Consider the following 25751-nt stretch of genomic DNA (forward strand, 5'->3'; position numbering starts at 1 on the left):
GATGGGCCTAGCCTGGCCATAGCAGTGAGTCAGATTAGCCAGAGGCTCTGGGAACACCTGGGGTTCCTGGGTGCAGCTGGCTGCATATTAGGCAGGAGTAATGAACAGGTGCGGGACAGGGCTGGGTTGGCGGGTAAAGTGCTCAGAGACTCTCCAAACCCTCAAGTGGGGCGGGGTCCGCCCAAGAGCACACCTGTGGTAAGGCCCCCACCATCTGATGAGCTGTGTTATGTCTGTGCCCCTCGGGAGTATGGAAAGTGGAGGAGCTGGGCCCCAGAGAAATGGGCTACCCCAGAGCTGGCAGCCCCACCAGAGGGGATCTGGATCCCCTGCCAAGCAATTAAGCTGCCCCCTCCTGGCCAACTGCCCTTCTGCCCCTCACCACTGGGCTGGCTCTCCATCCAGTGGCCTCATATTTCCTGTTGACATTGGGGTGCGAGGCCTTTTCCACAACCAAGGGCAGCACTGGTTCCATTTCTGCAGGTCCCTCTCCTCTGTGTGCTTGTCAATACCCAGATCCCAGACAAGCACCACCTTGCACACTGTTTTTATTTAATCCTCTTGGTCACCCAAAGAGGCAGGGCTTATCAACCCTACTCTACCTATGAGGAAACCTGAGACAGAAAAAGATGCTGCAGGTTTCCCTGAGCCACCTTGACGGGCTTCCAAGCTGATGGTCATGACAGCATAGTGTAGTGTGATAGAATCAGCTAGATGGGTTTCAGGGTATTCGTCTGGAGTGGTAATGCCCACACCAAATCATTAAATCAGAAAACGTTTGCGATGACCAGCCCATGATGACCCTTTACAAGTGGAAGTCAGTATTACTGCTGTTTTCTGGAGGGAAGGAGTTGAGGATCATACCAGCTTTTTCCGAGCACTATACCATTCAGACATGGGTGCTCTTACCTGCTTCAAAACCCTCTGAGAATGCCAAACAACCATTGCAGTCTGGAAGTTCTTCCTTAATCTATTCTGAAGCTCTCTTGCTAGAAGTCTGTCCTAAATAATACTAACAAGGGTTAGAGGTATAGCTGAAGAGACCAGCAGTCAGCCCAAGGAGGGCTTCATAAATTAATGTTTGGTGGGAATATCAGTGAAGGACTATATTTGGCTGCATAGAACAGAAACCTGCTGCAGTGACTTAACCAATGAATAGAGATTTATTTTTCCTTATAGTACAGAAAGCTCATAGGGTGGCAATGCGGTTTTGGTGTGACAGCTCCACAATGCCATTGGACACACACCTTCATCTGCTTTCCACTTCAACATGCTTAGAGAGTAGTTTTGGCCTCATAATCACAACAGGGCTGCTCTACCTTTGGACATCACATACATATTTCAAATAGGAAAAAGATGAAGAAGAGATAGGCAGAGGCCAGTCCAGTTTGTGCTCTTTGGAAAAAAGAATAGTAAAATAATAGTTTTCCCAGAATCCTTTCATTCAGTTTATTTCTACCAGAGCTGCTGCCAGCAGTGAGAGGAAGTCTTGGGAGATACGTGTTTTTAGCTGCCCCGAGAAACATCAAAGTTCTGTCAGTACAGTGGAAGGGGAGAATGAATGGTGAGGAAGATGTTACATTTAGCAATGTTAAAGCCAATGAAGTCACTGAGGGGCTGCTTCTCAGACATGCAAGTTCAGAAATGTTAATAACTTGACTAACAGAGATTCCTCTCTAGGGAGTGGACCAGGGCTGACAATCTTACCAGAAAAATAGTTATAAAGTAACAAATCAGCAAAGCATTTTACCAGTGAGAATTGCAACAGCCCAGTGACTGGGACTCCTTTCCTCTACTGCTCAGGACATTGTTCTCCCTGCAGAAAATCAGTGGTGCTTAGAAGACAGATTCCCAGGGAAGGAGTGTACGAAGTCTGCTGGGGGCTCTCAGGTGGGGCTGCCTTAACCTTCTCCAGCCTCCCCAGAGGTTCAGCTACCAAAGCAGCCAGGCTACTTGTATCCACAGTTAAGGCCACCTCTGGGCTGGGCAACTGGGGAGAAATTCTTGCTTTTTGGCTCAGTTCTGTTCAATGCACATGTACTGAGTGCCTACTGTGGGCCAGGCCCTGCACTAAGGGTTGGGGCAGAAGAGATATATTAGGTACAAACCCTGTCCTTGGGAGATCTTAGTCCACTGGGCTGGGGCGACTCCCCATTTCCAAGACTTCATGGAGACCACTGCTTCTCTGTGAACACATTGTTCCTTCCATCTCCACTGACTTGTTCCTCTTGGCATGTGTGTACACAGACATGCACACACACATGCACTCACACACACAATCAAGTTATTCTTATCTTAAACACAAAACCTAAAAAGCTTCTCTCATCCTTTCCATCATCTTCTTCTTAGGCCTCTTTTTCTCCCTTCCCCTATAGAATCAACCTTCCTAAAACACTGTCTGGACTCTTGGTCTCAGTTTTTCATCTCCTATTTTCTCTCCTGGACCCATTGTGTTGCAGACTCCCCTATCAACTGCAATGAGACCTCTTTGACCAGCATCACCAATCTCCTACCAGCCGCCAAATTTAATGGACCCATTTGCCTTTGACTTCCTTGACCACTGTCTTAGGTCAGGTTTCCTGAAAGCAGGGCCTGAGATGCAGATTCACGTGCATGTGATTTTTTTGAGGGTGTACTCTCAGGGGAAATCTGTAGGGGAGTGAGTGATGCAGAAGAGACAGAGGGAACAGCTGAACAAATATGTGGTTTCAGGTGAAGTCCAGCCGTAGCCTGATCCCATGGGGGACTCTGGAGCACAGGCTGCACTGCGGGGTCTGTCTTGCTTTTTACCCTGCAATGGTCAGTCACTGACCATGACTGGGGCTGGGGGCAGCATCCTGCATGACTGTCTGGCACCTGCAGCAGAGACCGTTTTAATACCCCAAGGCAAGTCTCCAGGGAAGGGTTCAGATTTCAGTTAGCACCCACAGCAGCTGGGGACATGCAAACCAAACCAAAACAGTTAAGGGGAGCTCAGGGAATCTGAGTAGTACACTATATTAGTCTGTTCTCACACTGCTATAAAGAACTGCCTGAGACTAGGTAATTTATAAAGAAAAGAGGTTTAATTGACTCACAGTTTCGCATGGCTGGGGAGACCTCAGGAAACTTACAATCATGGTGGAAGGGGAAGGCTGTCTTACATGACAGCAAGTGAGAGAAAGAGAGAGAGAGAGAGGAGGAAGAACTGTCAAACACTTATATAATCATCAGATCTCATGAGAACTCACTATCACGAGAACAGCATGGGGGAAACTGCCCTCATGATCCAATCACCTCCCACCAGGTCCCTCCCTTGACACATAGGGATTATGGGGATTACAACTCAAGATGAGATTTGGGTGGGGACACAGAGCCAAACCATATCAGACACCAACAGTATCTGCTACATTCTTGCTGCTGCATTTGGAGAATGTTAGCAAGTTCTCCCCTTTCCTGGTTTTCTGACACCAACCCTCTAACTTTTACTGGAGAGAATCATGGCCCACCCCAACCTAACGAAGCATCTTACATCTTAGCAACAACCACACTGTAATAATGTTTTTGGTTCTTAGGACCCAGGTGCTCACCACAGCTTCCAAGAGAGAGTTGTTGACAATTATCTTAGTCACAATCTCATCGGTTGTGGCATTTGTCATTCCATTGACCACAACCCTGTTGATTCCAGGACAACTCAAGTCTGCTCTCAGCGAATATGTGGCCAGGCTGGAGGGAGTGAAGTTACTCAGGAGCAACAAGAGGCTGGGTGCCATCAGGGCCCGGATGCTGGGGGCCACCAGGGCCACCGGGGATGTGCTGGTCTTCATGGATGCCCACTGCGAGTGCCACCCAGGCTGGCTGGAGCCCCTCCTCAGCAGAATAGCTGGCGACAGGTAACTTATTCCCTGGGCTTGCAAAGCAAGACATGGGACTGGGAGAAATAGTCTACAGCGTCAGCCACTCACAAAACAACCCACCTATTAATTCCTGAATCTCAATTAGAGAGTGATCTATTCCCTTTGGGTTTTCAGATGTTTAAGTCTTTTAAGACTATAGAGTTAGAGTTGGAAAGGAGGTTAGAGGTCTTCCAGTCCATCTACCTTGTTTTATAGATAAAGAAACTGAGGCCTGGAGAACAGCTTCTGTGAGGTTGCAAATACTTAAAATTGTATTAAATTGCATGATAAGGGTAACACCTTACCATAGCTATCATTGCCTTTGGTGAAAATTCGGCATTTTGTTTGTTTGTTTGTTTGTTTTGAGACGGAGTCTCACTCTGTCACCCAGGCTGGAGTGCAGTGGCGCGATCTCAGCTCACTGTAAGCGCCGCCTCCCAGGTTAATGCCATCTCCTGCCTCAGCCTCCTGAGTAGCTGGGACTACAGGCGCCCACCACTGTGTCCAGCTAATTTTTTGTATTTTTAGTAGAGACGGGGTTTCACCGTGTTAGCCAGGATGGTCTCGATCTCCTGACCTCGTGATTCGCCCACCTCAGCCTGCCAAAGTGCTGGGATTACAGGCGTGAGCCACCACGCCCGGCCGAAAATTCGGCAATTTTAATCAAGCTTGTAACATAACCTGGGGAAAAAGTCTCTGAACTACACTAGGCTGTAGATTACTCACCTGTAAAAACAAAACATTAGGCTTTGTGATGACTAAACAGCATTCTTTGTTTCCCCAGTTTATATAAGGGGTCCCTAATTTTCTACCTATGGCCAGTCCTTGGAAATGTGAAGTTGGAGACGATTGCATTACATTACCCTGTAGACAAGCATCTTAACATTTTTCTTGATCATTTCTCTGCTCTCCTTCCCCCATCTGACTGTCAATCTCTTTCCCACTTCCTTGCTCAAGACAGTTCCTAAACATGTCTAGTGAACCATTACCCACAATCTGAATATCCTACCCAGGAAAACTGAAACCTGGTGGCTGGCCCACCTTGGACCACCTCAGGCATACCCCTTGGAGCTCGTGTAGGCATGTAGCAGAATAGAACCACAATCAATAATTGTTTGATGGTGCCCAGAAAGATAGGACCAATACTAGAACCAAGCCTTATGACTTCTATCCTTCACTCCTACCTGTGGTGAATGTTTATTACTTCACTTGAAGTTAGGGATGATCAATCAAATATAAGAAAAAATTCCTGGACCACATTGGAATGAATCCTGGAGACATAGGATTTACCGTCAGCCAAACGGAGACGGTTTCAAATGACAGAAAGTAAATTGTTAATAGTTCAGCATTCCATTGTAACAAAGAAGAACAATCAGAACTTAAGTGAGATCAAGACAGATTAATGTTGCCCAGTTTCATGAGACAGATTGTCTCTTGACTCACATCTCATAAGAAAAGAAGACATACGTAAATTCAGCACTAGGACAAGAACTAGGACACAAAAATGCACAAGCTGGCCAAGCACAATGGCTCATGCCTGTAATCCCAGCACTTTGGGAGGCCGAGGCAGACGGATCACCTGAGGTCAGGAGTTCGATACCAGCCTGGCCAACATGGTGAAACCCCATCTCTACTAAAAATACAAAAATTAACTGGGCGTGGTAGCGTGCTCCTGTAATCCCAGCTACTTGGGAGGCTGAGGTGGGAGAATCACTTGAACCTGGGAGGCAGAGGTTACAGTGAGCCAAGATCGTGCTGCTGCACTCCAGCCTGGGCAACAGAGCAAGACTCCATCCTGAAAAGAAAAGAAAAGAAAAGAAAAGAAAAGAAAAGAAGAAAAGAAAAATGCACAGGCCCTCCAAAGCTGCCATTTTTTATTCTGTTTCATGCAAAGGACCATCTTGCAATCACGGCGATGTCTATCATTGGAGTCAGACTCCAAAGTTGATCTTGCCCATTTCCCATCTAATTGCCATCCTGGTATCACAGACAGGTGGCTCTCAGAGGGACCATGAAGATTATCTTGTCTTATCTCATGATTTCACTATTGAGAACCCTGAGTTCCAGGAAAGTAAAAAAGACCCCTCAGGGTCACACAGCCACTTGACAGCTGGGCTGTTTTCTATGCTTCTTTTATGCAGACATTTAGAAATGCAGTAATTAACATCATTAAACTTTATGTATGTATAACCCTTGCAGACTTCTTTCGTATGTCTTCTGTAATGACCCCCAGGAGATGCCTCAGGCAGGTGTTTTAGCTTCTGTTTTATACGGGGAAAAATTGAGGCTCAGAAAGGTGACATGACGTGTAAGGGCAGATAATTCGTAGCTGAGTCAGGTTTTCTGACTCTGGGTCTAATGCTCTTTTTATTGTGTACACTTTCTTTTTAAGAGTTGGAGAAGCTGGTCAGGGAGAAACATTAGTCATCCCTAACCCCACCCCTGGTTGTGAGACATGTGTTACCCGCTGCTGTGAGTCCCTTGTGTCTGCTTCTCACATCGGGGCCCCATTTCGCAGAGCTAGGTGAAGGGAGAAAGACATGGCAGTACCTCAGTGTCCTAGGCTAGAAAGAAAATGGGGCTCCCTGGGAAGCCCTTTGTGATTAAGAGACATTCTAATTTCCTGTGCCCTTCCCCTCTCCTCTTTTCCCCTCCTGTCTCTCTCTGTCTGCCTCTCTACCTCTCTCACGGTCTTTGTCTCTCTCTGTCTCTTGGTCTGTCATTCTCTCTCTTTCTCTCTCTCTCACACACACACACACTGGGCCTCTGATCCTGGTGTGTTACTGGCTTAGCTTCCTCTTTTGGTTCTATCTCTTCTGCCTGATGTGACCACATTTTCATCATCTCCACACCTCATTCATGGCTTCTTGTCCACTATGTTTTCTCTGGGCCCCAGTGTCCAGCTTGTAGGCCTTGGCAAGTGAGGATCTGGAAGAAAACCCACTTCTCTGGTATCTGAGTCCCACTCTCTCCACTCCACATGGCAACGCTCTATGAGCTGTGGCAGGGAGAGCAGCCTCATTCAGTGTGTGCTTTACTCCCCAGGGGACGTCGCCCACATGCCAAGCTGTGGAAGCCATTTGGTGCAGCTCCTCACATGGAGAGGAAAGGGGGCCCAGCTGTCTCCAAGGCTTGTGTCAGGAGACATTCTGTCACCAGATGAGGACACAGTGCCCAAAAGACAGAAAAGGGTCTTTAAGAGCTCTTACAAAAAAAAAAAAGGGGGGGGGTGGGGGGTGGGAGTGGCGAGTGAGCAGTGCAATAAGCCACAAATCAGCTATTTCAAAGAGTTGTAGCCTCTTCCACACCCTTGCCAAAGAATTCAGAGCCTGCTGACCAGACTTTTTCCCCTGTCCCTGCCTAGCAGGTTCCCACTAGCCATGTGGCAACTTTGTTTGCATTGGTTGAAATCCCTTCCTCATGACCATTCCTCCTGACTCCCATTCCTCAGAAAATTGGTCATAACATACTGATTTTATTAGAATAAGACATCCTGATGCCAACTGTCAGCAAATTGTCAAAATAAAAATGCAAATTTACAGTAATGATGATATTAGAGGTGTTCTCTTGGGTTGCACAGTGTACAACTCCTGCAACTGTTCAGCAACTCTACACAGAGTCTCCCTATGGGCAAGTGATTTTAGGGAAGCCCTGGGAGGTGCTGACTGATGGCCAGTTTCTACACAAAGTAACAATGTTGGGAATCAAGACTAGCTGTTGTATCCAGCTCCCAGCTGCCTTGTGTTGACTGCCAGCTCTCATACCCAAGCCAAGCAGTGGAAGCCATACCCCTGGAAGGATGAAGGTTTCTAAGGGGAAAGGGACAGTCTTGAAAGGGGCTGAAAGATGATATCATCTCAAGAAGCTGACCAAGTTGTCTCTTACTTGAAGATGGGTCTGGTCCCTATCTGCGAGACATCCAGTCCTTCAAGATCAGTCAGGGGTGCTATGGGGAGAAGCAATGTGGGGCGGGGAGAAGAACACCTCCCACTCTGCCCTTTGAAGGGTTAAATGATGGAAAGCAGTGTAAGAATGCCTTGTGTTTGTGCATGTGAGTCAGTGTGTGTGTGTGTAAGCATGTGAGAGTCTGAGTGTGGGGGGGAGCGAGCATGTGCGTGTGTGTGTGTGTGCGTGTGTGCATGTGTGTGTGCGTGTGTGCGTGTGTGTGTGCGTGTGTGCGTGTGTGCGCGTGTGCGCATGTGTGCGTGTGTGTGCGTGTGTGTGTGTGCATGTGCGTGTGCGTGTGCGTGTGTGTGTGTGTGTGTGCGTGTGTGTGTGTGCGTGTGTGTGTGTGTATGCGCGCATGTGCACGTCAACGAGCAGCAGGAGGTCAGGATGCCTCCTGGGCCCCCAGAGGGAGCAGCCTTCTTTGACTCAGATGCCCCAAGGAAACTCTCCAGCAACCATTGTACTTCATACCCTTCAGCATGATACGTCCTCATATCTGACCCCGGAAGAGCCAGTGCCAGTCATGCGGTCACACCTGAGCAGCAAGAGCTCTGGGAAGGGAGAATTCAGAGCCTTCTGCTTCTGGTATAAGAGACTTTCCACAAACACCAAGAATACGCATGAACTTCGAAAATGGCTCGTGTATCATGGACCTCGAGGAACATCCAGGCTCAGGAGAATTAACAAGGAATGAGATAAACGAGGGCTTATTCTTTATTGTGGTAAAAGGTTACGGGAAGCTTGAAACTACAGTTAGCTCTTGAATATCTGGACAGTAATGTATTCGTAGATCTCACATAGTTCAGTGAACCAGTCTTTGTTGGCAGCTTGACTCCTTCTGTTTGCCTTTTGAAACATAAGCACTTGATCTCCTGGAACTTAGAAAGGCTTAACATAGGATCAACCTTGTACCTGCCTGCGGGTTAAAACTCAATTCACAGGTGAGGGACTGACGAAGTAAGGAGACACTTCCAGCTCCTTCCAAGTCAAACGAGGTCACCTCGCTATTTTGCTTTATGTGAATTCCAAGAACACCAGACACATCTGTAGGTACAAAACCACAAAGCTAAATAGAAGACTGTGGGTTTTTTATTTGAATTAATCACCCTTTTTGAGTCAGTAGACGACAGTTAGTAATTTAGTCCTGCTAGGCAGTCACTGTGGTCCATGGAATAAAGACCAAAATAGAAAACACTCCTCACTTCATTCATTGACATTTTATTCTTTATCTCTATCTAAAATGTACTCAGGGAAGCTCATGATTAATCATTGTTGTACACAGTTAAAATAGAGGAAAAAGAAGATTTCAGAAAGGAAAAGAGGGTATTGGGAATCAGGTGTAATACAGTTATTAGAAGTGAGTTTTACATGTCACTCTGAGCTTCCAGAAAGACAAAACAAAAAGAGAAACATAATGAATTTTAGAATTCTCATTTTCTAATAAAAAGCAATGTACTCCTTTGTTAAGGAGTACACAGCACAGGCTGGGTGCAGTGGCTCATACCTGTAATCCCAGCACCTTGGGAGGCCAAGGCTGGCAGATCACTTTGAGCTCAGCAGTTCGAGACCAGCCTCAACAACATGGCGAAATCCCATTTCTAAACACACACACACACAGACACACACACACACACACTAGCCAGGCATGGTGGCTCATGCCTGTAGTCCCAGCTACTCGGGGAGCTGAGGCTGAAGAATCCCTGGGCCTGGGAAGTGGAGGTTGCAGTGAGCCCAGATTGTGCCACTGCACTCCAGTCTGGGCGACAGAGTGAGACCATTAAAAAAAAAAAAAAAAAAAGAGGTCGGGTGCAGTGGTTCACGCATGTAATCCCAGCATTTTGGGAGGCCAAGGTTGGCGGATCACTAGGTCAGGAGATCGAGACCATCCTAGCTAACACAGTGAAAACCCGTGTCTACTAAAAATACAAAAATTAGCCAGGCGTTGTGGCGGGCACCTGTAGTCCCAGCTACTTGGGAGGCTGAGGCAGGAGAATGGCGTGACCCTGGGAGGTGGAGCTTGCAGTGAACCGAGATCGCGCCACTGCACTCCAGCCTGGGCGACAGAGCGAGACTCCGTCTACAAAAAAAAAGAGAAAGAAATACACAGCATAGAGGTCTAGGATGAATTGCGGGAATGCTTGAATGCAAGTCCCTTTCTTGTCCTCTTACGATTGCTGAAGGTGGTACAAATTTCATACATTTCTTCCTAATTCAGCCACACAGTTCCCTGGCTCTTGATTCCAAAATTCCACAAAATGCTTTGCCAATAGCCAAATTTATCCATCTGCCTGGTTCATTACACGGTAAGTGGAGACTCTGGAAGGGACTCTGGGTGCCCTCATTTCCTCCCTGGTCTGGGTTCTCAGTTTTCTTAGGTCAATACAGGGTACCCCAAAATAGGGGAAACCCAGAGGGATTATAGTCCCTTTGCCTTCCAGCAGAAACAATGTGAAAGAGGCAGGAAAAGCATATTAAGATCCTTGCTCTAAATATAGACCCCACAACTCCTTACACTTATGTCAGTTACCTAAAGCCATAGATTAAAGCAGATAATGAAATCGTGGGGCCACCCTGGCTCTCTCCAAGACAATGGAACAGAGATGGAATCTGATGGTAGTGTAAACACAATGTGGCTAGTATCTCCCCTCCCAGGAATCTCACTTCTCTTAGAGTGGTATCCTCTAGCCACCCTGAAGTTCAGGCCTGATTCAGTCCATGGCACAGATTTAAGACATAATTATCATGACAGGCCAGGGGGAGAAAGTGTGATTGAGATATTGGCTAGGTGGATAGCAACTCCTGGTACACCTGAGTGATTACCTACTTAGTTAAAAAGTATATGACCCATGTCAATTTCTCACATGACTCTGCAGTCATATCTCCAGGCTGTGCAAAAAAAAAAAAAAAAAAATTGGGCTAAAAATCACCAACAGTAGCAGGAAATGAGCAAGTAAACCAAGATATTCAGGACTTTGGTTATAGATACCAGATGTCCATATACGCATGCATTGACAGTAAGGATACTTCTAGGGCTTGGAAATCCTGATTTCTCAAGCCAATCAAGTTTTATGCTACAAGGAGGAAGAACTAGATCTGAGAGCAGTGGTCCATAAATTCTCTGATATCGTGCACAATATTTTTTATATGGACATGTAAGATTTCACTCAGGAGTGGCCCATAGTTTTCCCCTGAATCTCAGAGGGATCAAGGACCCCAAAAGAATTTAAGAGCCACAGTCCTAGAGCATTGCAGCTGAGAAAGGCCTTTGTGGGAAGTAGTTCAACCTCCCATTCTACAAATGAGGAAACTGAGGCCCAGAGAGGTATAACAGGTATCTCAAGATTACATAGTTCATTAGTAGCAGAGCTGAGCCTAGGACCCCTCTCTGTATCTCTCAGTGCTGTCAAGAAAGGTTTTTGAAGAAAGAAAAGTACTGGCATGCTCTTTAAAGCGATGCACCCTAATTCCTTATGGAAAAACATTTTCTAGAACCGTGCTGTACAATATAAATAGAACACGAGCCACACATGTAATTAAAAAACTTCTAATAGTCACATTACAAAAAAAAGAAACAGATGAAGTTAATTTTAATAATATATTTCAGTAAACCCAGTATATCCAAAATATTACCATTTCAACATATAATCAATGTAAAAATTATTAATATTTTTGCATCGTTTTTTCCATACTAAGTATTCTCAATGCAGGGTGTATGTTACACTTACTCCACACCTGATTTGGATAAACCCATCTTAGGTACGGGTGTCTGGTAGCCGCCATACTGGGCAGCCCATGTACAGACTGTTTCCAGCCCCAGCAAGTGAATGCTTTATGTCCCTTGTTTGATTCCACAATTCTTTCCAGGAGCCGAGTGGTATCTCCGGTGATAGATGTGATTGACTGGAAGACTTTCCAGTATTACCCCTCAAAGGACCTGCAGCGTGGGGTGTTGGACTGGAAGCTGGATTTCCATTGGGAACCTTTGCCAGAGCATGTGAAGATGGCCCTGCAGTCCCCCATAAGCCCCATCAGGTGAGTACCCATTTCACACTTGCTTTGCCGTTGCCTCCTCAGGATGGACTCTGCAGCCTGCCTGCCTGGGGTCTAATCCTACCTCCACAGTTTCCTCGTAAATTACTTAATGTATGCCACGGTTTCCTTATCAGTAAATTGAGAGCAATCATAGTATTTACCTTATAGGGTTGTTGTGAAGATTGAATGAACTAATATGTGAAAAGCACTTAGAGAGTGCCAGGCACCCAGATGTAGGTGCTACCACCATTATATTGTCATATTCATAAAGTTCTGACAGGGACTTCCAGATAGCATCAGTTAATGCCCCAGTGTGTGGCAACCTGAGATGGAATCTTGGCCCAGCTCTCTCATCAGGTAGTGTGAATTCCTCAGGTCCCATCTTAGCAAATAGGAAGAATTCAACCAGGTGAATGCTAAGAACCACAGGTCTCAAATATATCCTATTGTATGGGTCGCTTCTCACATGTTTGGTTTGTGGATGACTCTTCTATTTAAGTAGAAGTACTAGATATCTTATGCATAACAAATCACCTCAAACTTGGTGTAAAACACAGCCATTTTATTAAGCTCATGAATTCTGTGGGTCATGAATTCTGAAAGGACACAGTGGGGTTGGTTGTCTGCCTCCACGGTTTCTGGGGTGCATAAGGATTTTAAAAGTTTCCCAACACTATAAAGCCAATGAGAGGTGAATCCAGAATTTAAACCCAGACAGCCAGGCCCTTGAGACGACTGCTTCACTGCTATGCTATATTTTAAATACAAGGCCACAGTTCATTATTCACAATTGCAAAATCCAAAAAGCTCGAAAAACCAAGCATTTGTTTAATAATTAATTAGGCAGCAGGCCAGATGCAGTGACTCATGCCTGTAATCCTAGCACTTTGGGAGGCAGAGGCGGGCAGATCACTTGAGGCCAGGAGTTCGAGACCAACCTGGCCATCATGGTGAAACCCCATCTCTACTAAAAATAAAAAAATTAGCTGGGCATGGTGGCACACTCCTGTAGTCCCAGCTACTTGGAAGGCTGAGGCACAAGAATCACTGGAACCCAGGAGACAGAGGGTGCAATGAGCTGAGACGACACTACTGCACTCTAGCCTGGGTGACAGAGCAAAACTCTGTCTCAAAAACAAAAAACGAAAACAAAATCATTAGACAGCAAAAGCTGCCCTGAACTGACATGGGGTGTCTGCATCGGCCTTATTTGTCCCACTTACTGCTTACCGTGAAAATATGTGTGTTTCATCAAAGAAATGTTAGTATATTTGACTAAAGAGTGCCGGGCAGACCCCACTACAACTGATGTGTAGTATACGATGTATGTCCCTCTTTAAAGTCCAAAAAATTCTGCATTAAAAAACACACTGGCCCCACAGGTGTCAGAAAAGGAATGCTGAACTTGTAACATCAAAATCCAGTAAGCATTTAAAATGTGGCATGCACAGAGCTACATATTTTACATGGCTTACCTTAGTCATCCCCCAAAACCCAATTATGAAACACTATTTTATCCCCAATTAGAGGTGAGGAAGCTGAGCTCAAAGACACATAGCCCACCTAAGATCTTACAAATTGGGAGTGGCAGAGTTGGAAATTATACTGAATAATCATTACAATATCAGTTTTTAGTATTTTGGTATAATGTAGAATTTTTATAACCTAAAGGCCAGTAGCTTTGTTAATGCATTACTATTTCTTTGCTAATTAAGAAAAATCTGAACTCTCAGTCATTTACACTTTGAAAAATTCCCAGAGTTTGGCTGCATTCAAATTTGTTCCTTCTAGATGAAGAGACCCTTTTTCAAAAACCTTCTGACTACATCTTTCTCTGTTTAAAATCCCTCTGAGGGATATTATGATCTTAATTCCCTTATTAAAGGTTTCTAGCTTCTTGTGTTTATAAATCATGTATTTTTCCCCTAGGGCAGTGAGGACTTATCTGCTTCCAGGGTCCCTCGTGGATTCATCATAGAATTGGGAAGAGGGTGGATGGTCATTAGGAAAACAGAAGAGGGTGAGAAAGAGAAAGGAGGAAAGAGCCTGACCATGTCTCTGTGTCAGGCCTGGTGCTACCTGTCTTAGGGTACCTGATTTTAACCAAGGCCTTCTTCCCAAACATCTTTCCAGAGGGACTCAAGCCAGAGGGACTCAAGCCAGAGGGCAGGGGAATCTCAGGTGTGGTCCCTAGGCCCTCTCTAGGAGCAGTACCTGAGGACAGAGTATAAAAGGCCCAGGCAAGAATAGCTCTCTTTTCATCAAATACTGGGATTTCTGACATCATGGTTCTGCTCCAGTCTTGCAATTAAAAACATTGCATTTTACCTGAGCCCAAAGCCTGTTCTCTCAGCCACTGGAGCTCCCACCTGGGAAGCCCCAGCCCCCAGCCTTGCTTGCTGTGCTCTGGGTTATGAACTGCAGTGTCCTGCCTGTCTTCTGTGTCCAGGAGCCCTGTGGTGCCCGGAGAGGTGGTGGCCATGGACAGACATTACTTCCAAAACGCCGGAGGGTATGACCCTCTTATGTCGCTGCGAGGTGGTGAAAACCTCGAACTGTCTTTCAAGGTATGTCCTGGACCAAGGAAAGACAGAGGTGGGATCTCTGGAGTGGTGTGTATGGTCACAGCTCGGAGGCAGGCATTAGAAATGTCACTGGGAAGGAATGAGGCTGTGGGAAAATTATAGTCATTCCTGTGTTGTGTGTCAAACCTCCCATTTCTCACAGTTTCCCATCTCTCCTGTGCTGTAGCTTGGTTTCACTCTCAGTGCCTTCAAAATCTGCTTCCAGGAATGGGCATACTCTCACATATTTTAACTTCTGTGCAGAGATTCCAGAGGCTCTCATACATTCTCTATTCATAGCGCTCTTAGCATCTTAGTAATTTTTTCATAGCACCCATAGTCCAAAACAAATACCCAAAGTTCTGTGTATTGAGTAGTTTGGTCCAAACAATTTAATACTTGTCGTAAAAACTTAGCACCTGTTGGGCACCACACAACTTCTCAAACCTTGGAGTCACCCTCATTTCCTGTTCCACATTGCTTTCTAGCATGATACTTGCTTTTTCATCACAGTATCCTCCGAAAACCCAACACCAAAAAAAATTCATCATCAAAAGTGCAGAGATCTAATGCTGAAAGTGTGAATTACCTGAAGCTTATATTCTGCATAAAGTCCAACAGATGTCACCATGTTTCCCTCAAAAATTTAACACCAGACCCTATGAGTTTGCTATGGCACCCTGGGGCACCTTGGCACATAGTTTGGGAACCCTAGTTTTGGTGTTTCCATTCATATGCTGCTTATCCTAGGACTGCTTCTACTTTAACCTTTATCCCCAAATGTGGAATGAAAGGCTTCCTGCCAAATGAACTCCAGCCATTTGGGAGTGGAAGAGCAGAGGGAAATTTCTTGAAATAGCAAAGACTATGTCTCAGGAAAGCTTGCTTCTGTCTCTACTACAAACAGCTTCTGGTGCCTTTGTAGCACACTTCACAAGCATTGAGATATCCTGGACCACTGGGGACATCTTTTTCCCCGAGGAAGTGTCCTTTGGGGAATAGGGGTGCTAATTCACATGCTACATCTCTCTAAGTGCTGGATCTGCATGTGTTTGAAGGGCAGCATATTCAGGTAGTTGCATGGGGATGGCCCTCTTGTCCCCATTTTGGGACAACTGCCTCTATTCTCTCCACCCTGTCACTCCCCTGCCCAGAATTTCCAAATCTGGAAACTCTACTCCACCCTGAGGACCATAATCATCTTCACCATTGAGTGCTCACGATTTCCTGCACATTCTGCCAGCCCCTCATAGACAGGGCGCCCTATTTCCCACCGTTCTTAAAGGTGGAATGCTGAGGTGTTTATCTTTTCCCTTCACGGCAGGCCTGGCTCTGTGGTGGCTCCGTCGAAATCCTTCCCTGCTCTCGGGTAGGGCACATCTACCAAAATCAGGATGCCCACTCCCCCCTCGACCAGGAGGCCACCCTGAGGAACAAGGTTCGCATTGCTGAGACCTGGCTGGGGTCATTCAAAGAAACCTTCTACAGGCATAGCCCAGAGGCCTTCTCCTTGAGCAAGGTAAGGAGAGAGCCAAGTGGGGCTTCTGTGTCCAGCACAGGGCCACTAGCAGGAGGCGGGCCAGGGAGGGCTCCTTTCTCTTGCCTGGAGGGGAAAACAGAAGATTCTGGCTTGAGCTTCCCTCGAGCTGCCCTATTTCAAGTGGCTTCTTCACCTTTGTCTCTCCGGCTTCTCCATGGGACAGCATAGCTGGCCTTGGCCTGAAGCTCCCTAACATCTAGGGATGACATCTATGGGATGGGATCCCTCACCTGGGGCCAGGGGAGGGGTTGGCACAGAGAAGCGATGAGATAGGTCTCCAAGGCCAGGTCTCCTTTCATCCTGAGCAAAGGGCTCAGGGCTATGAAATGATCCAAGACATGAAACAAATATTAAATATAAAAATAGATTCCAAAGGCCGGGCGCGATGGCTCATGCCTGTAATCCCAGCACTTTGGGAGGCTGAGGCAGGTGGATCATGAGGTCAGGAGATCGAGACCATCCTGGCTAACATGATGAAACCCCGTCTCTACTAAAAATACAAAAAATTAGCCGGGCATGGTGGTGGGCACCTGTGGTCCCTGCTACTCGGGAGGCTGAGGCAGGAGAATGGCATGAACCTGGGAGATGGAGCTTGCAGTGAGCTGGGATCACACCACTGCACTCTAGCCTGAGTGACAGAGCGAGACTCTGTCTCAAAACAAAAAAATAAGTAAATAAATATAAATAAATAAAAATAGAGTCCAAAAAAGCCACAGAAAAATAAAAATTTTAAACATTTAACTAAATGTCCACAAACAGCACATTATCAATTGGTCAGCGGCTGCTCAGCCCAGTCCTTCCAGAGTGACCCATAAATGCCATTTAATGTGGGAAATGGGTTCACATTAATGCTTGCTGTGCTGAAAGTGGGGGCTCCAAAGACGAGATTCCCAGGACCCACAACAGTCCTGGAGCAGCTCCCACAAGCCCCTCAGCAGCCCACACTGCTGGGGTGTGAGTTATATGTGAGTTTGCATGCCACAGATGAAGCCTAGGCTCCTTAAATGAAAGGACATGCCTGAGTGCAGGGCCAGCCTGACAGGGAAGCCTCGTAGAGCAGCCCCAGTGCCTCCCCTTCTGTCCTGGTCCTCAGGGATCTGCCTCCTCCCCATTCTAGATCCAACCCCTTCCCTAAGTGGGAATAGCCTCCAGGGCCTGGGATGTGTCAGGACTCCATGAACTTCAGGATCTTTGTTTCTTTAGCTGGGGAAAGTGTTAACAGTACACAGAGTCTCAGGACTCAACAGTAATTCCCAAGGTCTAGGCAGGCTAGAGTCTCCCCTTGGACCCCGTCGGTTAGTCACACTATTACACAGAGTGGCATTGGCTCCTTTCCTGGTACAGGAGAAGTGCTACTAACAGCAGCCTCCTTTGTTCCTCCAGGAAGGCTTTGGGATTGAAAGGAAAACTCTCACAAGGACCCAGCTCATTTACTAGCTAGCATCTTTGTTCTTCTTTAGTCTCCTTCTCCATCTCCATCTATGGGAAGGGGAAGCATGTGTCCAAGTCTAGACACCGATCTAGAAGCTGTATAGTCTGATGGTTAAGCCCATGGACTCCAAGAACAAGATGGTCTGGGTTTAAGTATTGGTTATATGATCCGAAAGTTACTCAAACACTCAGTGTTTCTGCTTCCTTGTTTGTTAAGCTTTCCGTCTATTGTTAGGATGAATAAATATGTTAATAAAGCCAAAGCACTTTAGACGAGTGCCTGGCACTGAGTAAGCCCTGCTTGTGTGTTTACTATTAATACCATCATTATTGTCATGGCTACTAATGGTCAACAAAGGTCAACCAAGCACCTGCTCTGTGCCAGGCCCTGGGTGGGTCCTGCAGGGGACAGAGAACCATACCCAATGCTTATCAGGTTCTTGGTGGGGCAGGAGCTCCTCTGGAAGAGATAATGTTCACAAAGGTGAGAGTGATTCATCCTAGACAGGCTCATGACAGACATCTTTCCAGGGGAGGTCACATCTGAAGAATGGCTGAATGGGTTCAACTCAGACATCCAGAGGAGGAGTTGGGGGAAGATTCTGGAGCCCCTGAGGGTCAGGCTAAACAGTTCAGACTTTACTCAATTAGTAACGGGGAGCAAGTGGCCTTCTACAGAGTTCTGTAGAGGTCCACAGAGCTTCTCTGGTTTTTAATCTCTTGGGTTTCTTTTGGCCAAACCATCTGTTTTTCTCTCTTGGGATTTAGTATTAGCTCTTTGCTTTCAGAGGGCATTTTCTTAACATTGGCACAGACTGCATTTCTAAAGAACTCTTAAAGAAGTGTTAAATATTGCATAATTTTTGATGCGCCAGACCAACTTTCCACCAGATGGGCTCATTAGGACATGGCATGTTGGCTGTGGCCAGCCTAATGCAACAGCATGCAAATTATTTACAGAACTTCAACCTTCTTCCCACATTGGTTGGTGCAATTAGAAGTGCCTGTGAATATATACTTTGTTCTAGACAATTACAGAAATTGGGGACTGGCATGATTTTTTAGAGCATGACTGGTCTGCTTTTGGGAAAATCCAGTTTGCTTGTCCAGATGGTGATTGCAGGATTTTTTAAGTGCTTATTTGTATTCACCCAGGTCTTTCATTCTATAAAATAGAAAACTGAGGCCCCATGAGAGGGTAAGTTGCTAAAGAGAAGTGGGGAGAGAACCGGAAGTAGAACTAGAACTAGTCCAACCTTTCAGTATTTTTTCTCTCTTAGCTCTCTAATATCGAAACAGTAATCCTCAAATGTAGACACCATACTTTTCCAGAAACAGTTGGAGGTCCATAAATAAGCTATCCTCTATAGTTCTATCTGAATTTGGGGGAAGGCAGGGATGTCTTTGGTATATAGAAGGTGCCCGGCCAGGAGCAGTGGCTCATGTCTGTAATCCCAGCACTTTGGGAGGCCGAGGTGGGTGGATCATGAGGTCAAGAGATCGAGACCATCCTGGCTAACATGTATTTTTAGTCTCCACTAAAAATACAGAAATTAGTTGGGCATGGTGGCACGTGCCTATAGTCCCAGGTACTCAGGAGGCTGAGGCAGGAGAATTGCTTGAACCCAGAGGGCGGAGGTTGAAGTGAGCTGAGATTGTGCCACTGCATTCCAGCCTGGTGACAGAGCGAGACTCCATTAAAAAAAAAAAAAAAAGAAGAAGAGGAAGAAGAAGAAGAAAGAAGAAAGAAGAAGAAGAAGAAGAAGAAGAAGAAGAAGAAGAAGAAGAAGAAGAAGAAGAAGAAGAAGAAGAAGAAGGACACTCGATAAATGTTCCACAGACTTACAAGCTCAAAAAGGGCAGGAAGAGTATTTATTCTGCTGACCTTTAAATCTCCAATGCCTAGTTAAATCCTATGCACATAGTAGGTACTCCATCAACATTTATTGGTGGAATGGATGGATGGCAAAAAAAAATTTATAAACCTGAGATCAACCTTTGGCTCTTGTTATCAGTGGTGAATCTATATGGTTCTGCAGCAACCTCAATTCTTGCCTTCTCAGAAGAAAGAATTCAACTGAGGGGCATAAGGCAGAGTGAGGGACCAAAGCAAGTTTTAAAGCAGGAGTGAAAGTTTATTAAAAAGTTTGCCAGGAGCTCAAGACCAGCCTGGGCAACATGGTGAAACCTTGTGTCTACAAAATCTACAAAAATTAGCTGGGCGTGGTGGTGTGCACCTGTAGTGCCAGCTACTCGGGAGGCTGAGGTGGAAGGATGGCTTGAGCTAGGGAGGTGGAGTTTGCAGTGAGCTGATATTGCCCCACTGCACTTTAGCCTGCGAGCCAGAGCAAGACTCTCTCTTGGAAAAAAAAAAAAAAAAAAAAAAAAAAAAAAGTTTAGGACAGGAATGAAAGGAAGTAAAGTACATTTGGAACAGGGCCAAGTGGGGGACTTGAGCAATCAATTAAGTGTGCTGTTTGATCTTTGACTTGGGGTCTTATACATTGGCATGCTTCTGGGGGCTTGTGTCCCTTCTTCCCTGATTCTTCCCCTGGTGGGGGCTGTTCACATGTGCAGTGGCCTGTTAGCCCTTGGGAGGGGGGTATGCGCAGTGTGTTTACTGAAATTGTTCACATGCTCATGTGACGCGTTACCAGTTGTGCATTCCCGGAGGAAGGTCATGTACCAGTTAAACGCCACCATTTTGCCTCTTAGTGCACATGCTTGAGCCCACTTGCCCAGCTCCTGAGATCGTATCGGGAAGCTGATCACCAATTTCAGGTTTTTCTATCTGTTGGGAGACTGCCTTTCCCTGGTGCCAGCTGCAACTAATATTATTTTAGAGAGACAGTTAACAACTGCCTAACCAACACCTGATGGTGGTGTGACATCCCTGGAGGTTGGGGGGTTTTGGGAAAATCCTCTCCTGCCCTGCTCATGTCTGACTAGCTACCTAATATAACACTCTGACCTCTTAGAAGCTATTGACCCTGGGAAAGTCATTTAACCTCTAAGAACTCAATAACTGTTGTGAGTATACTATAAAATGAAATGTGAAAGAGTGCTTTGGAGAGTAAGTGCTAGGCTTACCTTCATAAAGTCTGCAGGTGAGGTACCCTTTTCTTCTTGTATCCATTTGGGTGTCCGTTCTCTGATTCACAGATGTCCACTTTGTTCATTTGATGACTTTTGCAAGGGGAATGGCACTCTTACTGGTCAGTGAGAAGACCTTTAGCAGAGGGCTCCTTTTATTTCTCTCTCTTTTGAACATTTCCATTAATTCATGCTTTGGAAATGTACTATCACTTACTTTGATTTCAAGGTTTCTGTGACATTCCTACCTCCCTGAAGGTATTTGATAGCATGCATTTACTTTAAATAACTGAAAGTTAATTTTGCCCTAACTATTTCTATTTCTCCATCCACCCCAAAACCCCCACAAGGATTTTGAGATACAGAAATCCTGGGCACCCAAAAGACAAGGCCAGACTTTTGCTGCTTGGGGAGCTGACACTTCCTTGTTTTCTCTTCTCTCAGACATAATTGTACAGAAGGGAAAGTTCATTGTCAGCCTGCCCCTCATTCAAGGTCAAAGATTGGGTAGATTTATCAGTTTATCAAGAAAAGTAAAAGTGATAAAACTCACATGAAGAAATGTTTCTGTTTTGGTAGCAAAGTCCAACTCTGGGAAAGGTCTAGGGAGGTCTCAAATAAACACAAAGAATGCCAAGAAGCCATTAAGAAACTTATACTAATTTACTTAGAGGAAAAAGTAATAGATCCCCTTGGTTTCATGGTGGGTAAATATGCTGAACAAACAAGAAATCCCTGACTTAGAGAAGTTTTCTCAAACTTTGTGTGAAAAAGACTCACCAGGAGAAATGGTTAAAATGCAGATTCCAGGGCCTCCAACCCAAACAACTGTATCATCTCTGGGGCAGGGCCCAGGAATCTACATTTTTAACTAGCTCCATGGCATTTCTCAGGCAGATGCTCAGGGAATTACACTTTGAGAAGTGTCTAGAGAGAATTTCAGTACAACAGACTTACCACATTTCCAGCTGAGGTCTAAAAGAGAGAGCGAAAGCATAACCAAACCAATTGTACTTTACACAGCCTGGTGGACCCGTGTCTTACTGTCAGATTGGAGGCCATGAAGCGGGAACTCTGACATGGCCAGCTTGCTTCCTCTCCCCATGCCAGGAAAGGGTTCTCTCTTTTTTTGTCTGTGGTCATTCCAACCCATCCTTGTCACCTCTCTCTTCCCTAAAAGTATCCAAGATTTGGTACTAAACTTTTGGGTACAGTTCTTTGTATCATCAATGTGGCCAAAATCATTAATTTGTACTAGTGTTAAGGATTTGCCTTCATCTTCATCCTAGGACAATTGTATCATAAGAGAGAATCTCAAAAAGAGGAGATAGTGTAGCCCAAAAGAATCATTCATTAATGGTACCCAGAGGTGAAGAAAGATAAACTTGCCTTGCCCCAACCCCTAGCCCACAATTTCCCAGCCAACTTCATCTCAATTGCCTATGGGTCAGTTCCTGACTCCATGAGGCCCATCGTGGTTTCTCCTTACACCAACCTAGGTGCAAAGCCCCACCACTTTGCCAGCTTCTGCAGAAAAATCATTAAAGCACAGATATCATAGACTCTTTTTTTTTTTTTTTGAGAGGGAGTCTTGCTCTGTTGCCTAGGCTGGAGTACAGTGGCACGATCTTGGCTCAGTGTAGCCTCTGCCTCCTGGGTTCAAGTGATTCTCCTGTCTCAGCCCCCTGAGTAACTGGGATTACAGGCATACACCACCACACCTGGCTATTTTTTTGTACTTCTAGTAGAGATGGGGTTTCACCATGTTGGCCAGGCTGGTCTTGAACTCCTGACCTCAAGTGATCTACCAGCCTCGGCCTCCCAAAGTGCTGGAGGCGTGAGCCACCACTCCCAGCCTATTGTAGTCTTTATAGACTGGAGATTTGAGGGATTGTGGGAAAGGGCTGATACCACTTACAGTCTTGCTGGTTCCACAACTCTCTGTGGGGAAGATCTGTGCTATTCTATCCCTTCCAGACCTTCCTCTCCCAACACATGACCCTCCCCACTGCAGCCCTGGAGAACTGTGGTCTTGGCCCCTTCCTTCTGTCCTGATCCTTCAGCTTCTTCCCAGCCAATCCATCCCCAACCATGTGAATTCTGGGCAAGACAAGCTTTCATCATCCTGCTTGTGTCTTTCTCCTTCCCAGGCTGAGAATCCAGACTGCACGGAACGCTTGCAGCTGCAAAGGAGACTGGGTTGTCGGACATTCCACTGGTTTCTGGCTAATGTCTACCCTGAGCTGTACCCATCTGAACCCAGGCCCAGGTTCTCTGGAAAGGCAAGGCATGACCCAGGGAAGATGGGGAGGGAGAGGGAAGCTTCCCAAGACAAGAACTAGATGTTCAGCTCTTCCATGTCCCTGGTCAACCATTCACGGTTTAGCAGGGCCTCAGAGGCCTTGGGTCCATCCCAAGTCTGAGGAAGGTGGCTGGGTTTTGCCCCATTACCTACCCCAAAGCACCTCCTTCAAGAGGCCTGTCCCTTAGGGTCAGTGGCTTCAGCTTGACCACACCTGTTGTTATGGCCTGAACAATGCGCCTTGGGCTGCACTCCAGAGAATACAGCAAAGGAATGGTGCCTGACTGAGGGTGTCTTTACAGTGGAATTTGGAATTTACTCCTGTATGTGTGTCCACTTTCAGCTCCACAACACTGGACTTGGGCTCTGTGCAGACTGCCAGGCAGAAGGGGACATCCTGGGCTGTCCCATGATGTTGGCTCCTTGCAGTGACAGCCGGCAGCAACAGGTGGGTAGTCAGACTTCTCAGGATGGATCATAGCCCAAGAAGACTTGAAAGTGGGTGATATTTTTCTGGGATGCCCCATACTTCCCTTTGAGGTATCTTCTTTCTGTGGTCCCATGTCCCTTGACTGCCATGGTCCCTCACTGTAATGACTCATCACAGCTCTCCTCACCTCACCTCCATCTGTAAGCACAGACATGGGCCGTTGTCAGAAAATAAAAGCATCTTAGTTAAAGGGAAATGGAGAGGCTGTTTGGCCAAACTTTTCATTTGACAGATGAGAAAACTGAGGCTTAGGGTCACTAGCCCAGGGATTGCAAACTCAGAAGCCTCCAGGATTCAGGCAAGGTTCAATTGTCCGAGGACTGAAGAAGAAGGTAATCAAATCAGGATAAGGATCTAGAGGCAACAGGGTCATCCCAGCCTCCAGCACCATTTCGTCATTAGGAAGGTCTCCTCATATCTTAGGAGTAATTCTTCTCTTCAAAATTTTCGTCGTGGAGGAACTGCCCAAAGTGGGAGAAACCTCCGCCGATGCTAGCTGAGGGCTGGTAGGGCCACTTCTTTCCACAACTGATGACAACCTAGAAAGCCTAGCTTGTCCGCAACTCTCTCTCTTTTCAGGCTATGATAGGGACTTTTAAGTTATCACATCCCAAAGGCCCCTAATAAAAACAAACATCAAAGTATAATTTTCTGGAGAGATTCACTGGATGAGAATCAAAGATCCCAGGGGCAAAAGATAGAATCTCTCTGAGGGTCTGCGGTCCAGCCCTGCATGGAAGGCTGGCTGAGGCTGGGCTTGGCAGTGCAGGCCCTGGGTTCCTGGGGGCAGGCTGTGGGTCTATAAGACATGGGAGGGAGATGCTCAGGATCCATCTGGCCTCCTTTGGCTCTGCCCTCTACCAATCTCCTAGGACATACTGATAGGCATTCACACCTGGCACAAGGGATGCAGACATAAACATCAAGTGCTGAGTGAAGAAGCCACATGGTAGCGTGAAAATTGTTCAAGCTTTGCAGTCAGACATAGCTCGGTTTGAATCTGAGCTCCCGCATTTTCTAGCTGTGTGATCTTGGCAGGCTTCTTTAAATCCTGGTTTCCTCACCTGCAATTAAGAATAATGAAGCCTCTACAGAGATTATTCTGGGTTTGAAAAAGAAGAATAAAAAAAAAATAAAGAAACAAAAGAACAATACGGCCTCCTTCATGCAAAAGGAATATTAGCTCTTTCTTGTTCTTTTTTTTTTTTTTTTTTTTAAATAGTAAGGACTTTAGGATCCTGCAATATTGTAAACTAGATAAGTTGAAAGTCCTTCCCTATAAACACCTAGATAAGATATGCCGGATAAAAAAATATGAAACACCCTTTTTCATGAATAAATGAGTTTATAAGAAAGAAAGGGAAACCTCCAGGGGTCAAAAAAGAAGAGGCAACTGAAAATAGGGGAATTGGACATGGGTGAAACTGCCCTACCAAGTGTGAGGGATGGTTACTGTTAACCCCAGGAATCTACAGCTGTTGGCTCCATGCAAGGGATAAGTGAAGAGAGCCCACCTTCAGCCCATGAGAGATGAGAAGTCAGAAATGACACTCCCATAGCAAGCCAGCTTTGACCTTCAAAGGGTAAACTGTCCTTGAAAAGTTTGACTAGAAATACCCACGCACTGCCACAGGAAAATAGCAAGAAGCTTGTCCCTACAGGGGCTTTGAGTAGGAAACAAATTACTCTCCCCTGAGAATTTTTAATCACAAGCTTGCATCTAATATGGGCTTAGGTTCACATGTATACTAATTGTGTAGCTTGGGAATCCTCAAGCAGGACAGGCTATCTAATTGCAGGGCCCAGTGCAAGAAAACAATGTAGTCTTTAATTGGACAATTATTAAGAATTTCAAGACAGTGAGAGCAGAGCATTAAATCAAGTTTATTAAACCAAGAGTATTAAACCCGTCTAAGCATGAGGCCCCATGTGACTGCACAGGTCACATACCCATGAAGCTGATCCTGTCTGTAAGCCACAAAATTATAGTAAAAATGGGTTCAGGCTGCACCTGACAGAAACAAACAGAAAATAGTCTTTTCAGGACATGCCTTCTAATTAATCCTCACAAGATCCTCACAGTTAAAGCCCCTCTCAAAGGTGTGCACAATCCAACACTACAAAACACTAGAGGAAACAATAACCATGAGTGAGAGCCAGCAGATACAACACACTGCAGGAAAATTAGTTTTAGGAGCAGGTCAGGGCTCTCCAGAAAGACATCAACCTGGGCTTCAGAGAGGTTCCTCATTTGTGCTTTCAACAGTCTACTAACAAAACACACAGCATTTTTTATGGCCTCACCTATGATACAGTAAATAAAGTAACAGAGAAACATGCCAGGATGTGTAAATATGAATGTGAGAGCAGCTGGAATGTGGGGACTTCAGAGGCTATGACTAGTCTAGCAGCATGTTTTTGGACTTGACTATGAGATATGGTCTTGCTGACCCCGACAGAATCTGAAGATTGCCCC

At 45.8% G+C, this 25751-nt stretch overlaps 1 protein-coding gene across 1 annotated transcript in view; it reads left to right on the forward strand.

The window, feature by feature from the left end:
• Positions 1-25751, forward strand: part of GALNT15 (polypeptide N-acetylgalactosaminyltransferase 15) — a 91185-nt gene that overhangs the window by 58128 nt on the left and 7306 nt on the right. The window contains exons 5-10 of the mRNA XM_055295513.2: positions 3668-3872; positions 11688-11855; positions 14305-14422; positions 15744-15938; positions 22634-22765; positions 23129-23233. Coding sequence (XP_055151488.2) covers positions 3668-3872; positions 11688-11855; positions 14305-14422; positions 15744-15938; positions 22634-22765; positions 23129-23233 — 923 coding nt within the window. The remainder of the gene's footprint in view (positions 1-3667; positions 3873-11687; positions 11856-14304; positions 14423-15743; positions 15939-22633; positions 22766-23128; positions 23234-25751) is intronic.

Source organism: Symphalangus syndactylus, chromosome 10 (genome assembly GCF_028878055.3).
Source record: "Symphalangus syndactylus isolate Jambi chromosome 10, NHGRI_mSymSyn1-v2.1_pri, whole genome shotgun sequence".
Taxonomy (NCBI): Eukaryota; Metazoa; Chordata; class Mammalia; order Primates; family Hylobatidae; genus Symphalangus; species Symphalangus syndactylus.